Source organism: Belonocnema kinseyi, chromosome 4 (assembly GCF_010883055.1).
Source record: "Belonocnema kinseyi isolate 2016_QV_RU_SX_M_011 chromosome 4, B_treatae_v1, whole genome shotgun sequence".
In the NCBI taxonomy this organism is placed as follows: Eukaryota; Metazoa; Arthropoda; class Insecta; order Hymenoptera; family Cynipidae; genus Belonocnema; species Belonocnema kinseyi.
In genome coordinates this window covers 124124566-124131418 of record NC_046660.1, presented here as the reverse complement: position 1 = coordinate 124131418, position 6853 = coordinate 124124566, and the positions used below count along the sequence as shown (strand labels likewise).

The 6853-nt window shown below is 33.2% G+C and overlaps 1 protein-coding gene across 1 annotated transcript in view; it reads right to left on the bottom strand.

The window, feature by feature from the left end:
* The window catches only part of LOC117171069, a 9629-nt gene extending 7261 nt beyond the window's left edge, over positions 1-2368 (bottom strand). Inside the window, exon 1 of the mRNA XM_033358118.1 lies at positions 2207-2368. Coding sequence (XP_033214009.1) covers positions 2207-2368 — 162 coding nt within the window. The remainder of the gene's footprint in view (positions 1-2206) is intronic.
* Positions 2369-6853: the final 4485 nt, after the last annotated feature.

Sequence of the window (6853 nt, the reverse complement as noted above, 5' to 3'; positions counted from 1 at the left end):
TGAATATCTTATAAAGCGTGTTCAGACAAGTTATTGGCCTGTAGTTCTTTGGGTCAGCTAAGTTGCCTATTTTCGGCCGGAGTATTGTGCGCCCTTCCACCAACCACTCTGGAATCGGCTCTTCCGACTTCAAATATGAGGTGAATATACGGGCCAAATGCTGATGGATTGAAGAAAACTTCTTCCATCAGAAGGTTTTGATACAATCTGGTCCCGGTGCGGAATAGTTCTTCATTCCTCTTAATACTTTTTTCACCTCCTCGGTAGTGATGGGTGGGCATTCTTTATCAGGTGTTATGAGGGCAACACATAACTCCTTGAAGCTATTTATATTTTCTGAGACTTCGTCCAGTCTATGCTGAACTTCGTAGACTTCTCTCCAAAATACTTCGATCTCCTCTGGTTTGGGTAGGTGTTCGACAGTAACTGTAGGGTCTTGGAAGAGTCGAGATGAGTCAGAGAGAAACTATTGATTTTCTCTGATCCACCTCTCCCTCCGCTCTAGACTTCTCTTAGCGTCAGATAGTATCCGTATTCTCTCAACAATATGATGCCTGATGGTCAGCAGCTTTGACTTGTTAAGTGTGTGATAACGGGTCCGGAGTTCGCGCGCGAACTTTCGAACCTTGGCGGTAAAATTCCTGCCAAATTTGATGTAGTCAATCAAACATTGAATGCGGGACGCGTACTGTCTTGCCCAGCCTATCTTTATGGCAAGTTGATGCATTCGTCTTTTGGTCTTATGATCAGCAGTTGGTTTTGTTTTACGGTTTGCACCGGCCAAAGCTCTCGCTGCATTATACATACAATAATTGATAGCCCAGAGGTCGGATTCACCGGAAAAATGTCCACGAAGCTCGTCATCCATTTCAGCCAGATCTTTAGGCTTAAGAGAAACCTTGGTTTTGATGTTTCTTCGGGTCGTAAAGCATCGCTCTTCATCTATTGGATGCCTGCTCGCGGTTGGTCTTAGTGTCGCCTCTCATTCTCTGTTGCCGGCTTGTTCTAGCTGTGGTAGAGTAGGCGTTCCGCTTACATAGCCCCTTTTACGGAGTAGTTCAGCATGGTTTCGCAGACGTTGCTGCGAAAAGTGCGATAGCTCCGGGTGTTTCTCGCACCGCAGAGCATGGAGCCGTGCCATGTAACCCCGTTCACGGGCCACGCTCGCATCGTAGCAGCCTAGCAAGTCGTGATTCAGTCGCTCCGTCTACCCAAAGGTCACGAGATCCCGCCGATCCATCGCAATGAATCCATTTTCATTGGCTCCCCCAGCTCTAGATCCTTGTAGAGCCCCGCATGCAAGGATAAGGCTGCGTACTCTGAGAGGTCGCTTGGTATCCCAGAGTCACCGTTCTAGACACCTCACCCAGGTGCCATTCAGCTTTCGGCACGGTTTTCACACCTCCGATTGGGGGTTAATTCCTTCGCGAACACCCCTGGACAATTGTCCGCGACTGCCTATTTATTTTTGTAACCATATTCAGCAGAAACCATTGGTACAGGGACCCTCTATCCGCAACCCGGGGATGCGTTCGGTGGCTTTGTCATAGGCCCTTCAGTTTGATTCTAGAGGAATCAAAACCGAACCGAATATATATATTCTTTTTAATTTCATAATTAATTAATCAGTTTACAAAATAAGAATCATTAAACAATTATTTTCATTTGTACACACAAATATTGTTTATATTATATTCTTCTTCAAATTTAAAGGAGCATTTTTATACTTCTCATCTATTAATTACCCTGTAAATTAATTTTTTTTTTTAAATTAAAATATATGTAAATATAAGTTTGAAAATGAAATTCAGAATCTCATTTCACAATTATCACAATCATCATAAAAATTCATATACTTGAAATATAAATGTTTGAAAGAAAAAATAAACTTCGATACAAAAGGTATCAGCTAATATTTAAATAGATAATCTGAAACTAATGTTACGCCCTACGAGATGTAACTTACCTTGTCCTTTATTTTATTCCGAGTAGTTCCTCGTTTTAGAATCTTATTTTAAATAAACTAGAGAAGTGGGATGAGGATAACTACCAGATACGCCAAATAAATCAAGTATGTTATAATATATAAAATGATGAATATTTATTTAAGTGTTAAGAGAATTTAGATATAAAGATCAGATTTGATCAACGTTTCCTGATAAATCTCCGAATTGCTTGAAATCATTTGATTCCTTGGTTTACTTACAAGTTCCCTTTTGTAAAGAGTGGATAATTCGTCCTCTCGTTCCTTGAATCGAAAGTAGCCCGTCCTTCTGTTGGCACTCTGTATGGGTACCCGCAGGGGGTGGATGGCGCTGAATATGGCTCTGCAGACTGAGATGGTAGGGTCAGCGTATCTGGGCTGCATTGTCCCTTTGTGGCAGGTGTGGTCGACTCGGAGTTCCACACAGAAGCTATTCTTCATAGATTTCTAGATTTAAATGGTTGACGGGCCAACACTGCTGGACCGGAGTTTAGGGTTTCGAAGATTCTTTATAATCTGGATTTGTCTAACTGAGACTAAACTGAGACTGGGATAAAGACTGAAGCTGGAGTATAATCGGCTAAACTGAAACTGGAACTAAACTATACTGATTTTTGCTTCCGAATCCGCTGTATTTATTCACAAGATCCCTTCTTAGATTCCCGTAGGGGTGAGTGGTTTTAGAAGTAGGGATTCTTCTTGGTTCCAATCAGCGTTGTCAATCAATTAGGTAGAAGAGAGGTAAGACCCTAACTGTCGAATGGCCATTGAGAGAATTATGTATATGCCCATATATGGAGGATGTCGCAGTAACCATAATGCCTTGCATCCCTTCCAAAGTACCATGGGGGTAATTAATGAGATAGCCAATCAGTGATTAGGAATCTTGATGTGCCCAAATATGGAGAATGGCGCAGTTACCAAAATATATGGTATCCCTTCCTGGGTGTCCAAGGGTAAGCTATTATGATGCGTAGAAGAGCGTAAGGTTTGCGTCTGTCCTTTGGTTGTGTGTGAACAGCTCACCCTCCTATAGCTGTCATCTTTATTAAGGGCATGTGACACAGCTAAATACCTATATTACCGACCTTACTTTTTCAGTTCACTGAATGTTTTTTTAAACCTAAGAATTTTTTTTATAAATAAAATATCGAGCTGAAACTTTGGAAAATGTATTAGAGTACAATAAAGTACGTTTAGGTACTGCATTTTGGTAGGAACTTCACTCAAAATTATTTTATCTTTTTTCTGAACCTCGACATTTTTTGAACGTTCCAACTTTTTTTATACATAAAATATCGGTCTCAAACTTTGAGAAATGCAAGAGCCGAAAGAAAACTACGTTTAAGTACAAATATTAATAATAAAAGATGTAAAAAAAAATTTTCAACTATCAATTCCATCGACATCAGCCGGTAAAGTTGTACACGAAAATACGAACCCTCTAGAGCCTCGTCTGGTGGCCGCCAGGGTTCGTATTTTCGTGTACAACGTTACCGGCTGATTCTGATGGAATTGATTGTTGAAATGTTTTTTTTTACATCTTTTATTATTAAGATTTGTACTTAAACGTAGTTTTCTTTCGGCTCTTGCATTCCTCAAAGTTTAAGACCGATATTTTATGTATAAAAAAAGTTGGAACGTTCAAAAAATGTCGAGGTTCAGAAAAAAGATCAAATAATTTTCAGTGAAGTTCCTACCAAAATGCAGTACCTAAACGTACCTTATTGTACTCTAATACATTTTCCAAAGTTTCAGCTCGATATTTTATTTACAAAAAAAGTGCTTAGGTTCAAAAAAACATTCAGTGAACTGAAAAAGTGAGGTCGGTAATAAAGGTATTTAGCTGTGTCACATGCCCTTAAGCTGTTTATTGCTTTTAGATGTAAGATGCTGATCTCCGTCATAGAAATGTCTAGGTCAGAATGACTAAAGGATGTATATGTGGTGTAGGTACCAGCATTTTGCAAACGTATGGGACTGAAAATCTTGTCTGTTTTCAGTCTTGGCTTGCTGATTAATTTATGGCTTTTCAGTTAGTGTGTAGTCTGCTGGTTTTGTTAGCTATGCGAATATTTATGTGTATCGCTTATTTTTGTTTACTGCGATGTCTAAGTACTTATAGGTACCAGCATATTGTGAGTGTATGAGATTGAAAATGCAGCTGCCTTTTCTGGTTTCCTTGTCAATTAATTTATTCCTTTTTAATTAACGTGTGCCTGTTTTTTGTGCAAAAGATGATGCGTAGATTTTCTTGTGCTGTTGGGTTAACCTTACACTGTTTCATCGTTTCTTTACAAATCTGATATTCACAAATGATTTTAACAATACTAGGTTTTGTTTACAATAATAATTAGATGTTGAATATAATCCTTTAACTTGTTGAGTTATTATTAAATATAAATGTTATGTAATTATAATCCATTGTTTATAATTATTTATTATTATTATAAAAGTCACGGGACGTGACACTATATACAGTAGAACCTCGCTTATCCGAGTTCGCGATTATACGAGGCTGAAACAAAAATAGTTTACCTGTCTTATCCGAGCTATAGTGAAATAGCAGTTCGTATTATTCAACCCTTATGCATTACCCATACATATGAACTTTCTTAACCAACCAGAACAGATTTTCTCAAACCTTTGCTCTTATTTGTTAATAATTTATATACTCTCTACGTTATAAGTCTCTACTTTCAGTTTATTACACCGAGCGTTTCTTTTTGTTTAAAATTCTGTTTTTATCCGAGTTTCCCTATTATGCAAGTTGGGGCCGGTATACAATAGCTCGGACAAGCGAGACTCTAACTGTAATCAATGCAGGGTACTTAATTTGAAACAATTTAAATTTAAACTGGATACGATTTAACATTGTGAACAAAGTTAATTAGCTAAAAATGAATTAAACAGTTCATAACTTAAAAAGCCTCAAATAATTATATTATTTTGCAATTATTTGTGGAAATTCGATTTGTAATATAATCAATTAAAAATTATTTAGCCATTTCAAAGCATAAAAATCATTAAACAATTATTTTAACTAAAATATTCATATATCTTTTAACAAATTTTAAATGTTATTTATAAAAATTTCATTTTTTAGTGACTTAATTTTCATTTAAGGGAAAAAATTTGAACATTTTGAAATATATATTTGAAAATTGAATGAAAATATTAATCTCAGAACGCCAGAATAATTCCGAAAAATTACTTAATTGAAATAGAGGTACTTTCAAAATAAATAAATTTATATTATGCAAATCATATTCAATGTTCCATTATATAACCTACAAGTAAATAATGTATTTATTTGTTACTTATGTTAATTAAATTTAAGGTAATAAATTTTCATCTTTATTCAATTTAATGTTCAAAAACAAATATTCAGCTTATATCAATTGGTCATTTTACAAAATAAGAAGCATTAAACTATAATTCTCACTAAAACCTTTAAATAATTTTTAGTTACAACATTTTTTTAAATTTACACTTTCATTTCTAAAATTTTTCTTTATTAATAAACGCTGACACTGATTCCAGAAAATGTGAGTTTTTGTAAAATTAGTTGATAATTAATTAATCATTTCACAACATAAAAAGCATTACACAATTATTTTAATGAAAACATTCAAATAATGTTTACATTATATTCTCATTCAAATTTGAAACTGGATTTCTCTACATTTAATTTATTAATAAGCTTTCTAGCTAAGTTAAAAAAATTGAAATATGTTTACATATAATTCAGAAAATTGAATTTAAATGCTCATTTCACAATATCGGAGGCACCATAAAAATTATATAATTGTAATGCAATTATTTGAAAGAAAAAAAGAAACATCTATTACGAATGTAATAGCCAATATTTAATTACATAGTCTGAGAGGAAATAACATATTTATGTCACTAAATATTAAATAATTTAAATCCAATCTTTATGTAATTTAATATTTTATTTTTTATTAGGAAATTTTAAGATAAAATTTTTAAAATTATTCTTTTAACAATGAATAAACCAATTTAAAATTTATTTAAATTATATTCAATTTTAAATTTGTAAATAATTTTAAAATATGAAATATGAATATAATATTAGTATAAAAAATTATAGGCACGTATAACATTATATTATTAACCTTTATAATTTGCTAATATAGAACTCATGAAAATATTATTATAACTAAAACGTGAACAAAAAATTTTTTTTCATGATTCAATTATGTAAAATTTAAAATTGATATAGTTTCAATATTAAATAGTTAATAAGTTTTGATTAGATTACGTTAAAATAAAAATACGATATTATTTAATTTTAATCTAAAAATAATAAGTTTTTCAACACTAAATCATTAACATAATTAAAACATTATTATAATAAATTTATATAATTGTAATTTAGCTTAGAATAACTTTACGTTTTGATAAAAAATTTAATTATAATTTATATAATAATATTATTAAACCTGATGATTTCGCAATATATCTATTAATAACATATATAAAAATAACAGCTGTTATTGAAAGTGAAAATAAAGGCACAAATTAAAATAATTCATGGCGATCGATAAAAGTAGAAATCTAGTTTTAGTTTCTGTTAATTTTATACATTCAAAACAGAGGTCGCCAGTCGCCATAAATTATGTGCTTAAATCCACTATGTAAGATTCAGCCTCCATGCGCTACTAATGGAGATTACGAGTCTGATAAGTACCTGAAAATTCTAAGAGATGGCATTAGTATTCACTAATGTGAATCATTTTCGTTGAGCTTGATCCTTCAAATGACGCCTGTCAAAACTTCAGCCATTTATGTTCACGCATTTACAAGTTACAGCACTGAGAAGCGACTAACCTCCGAGTTTTTTTT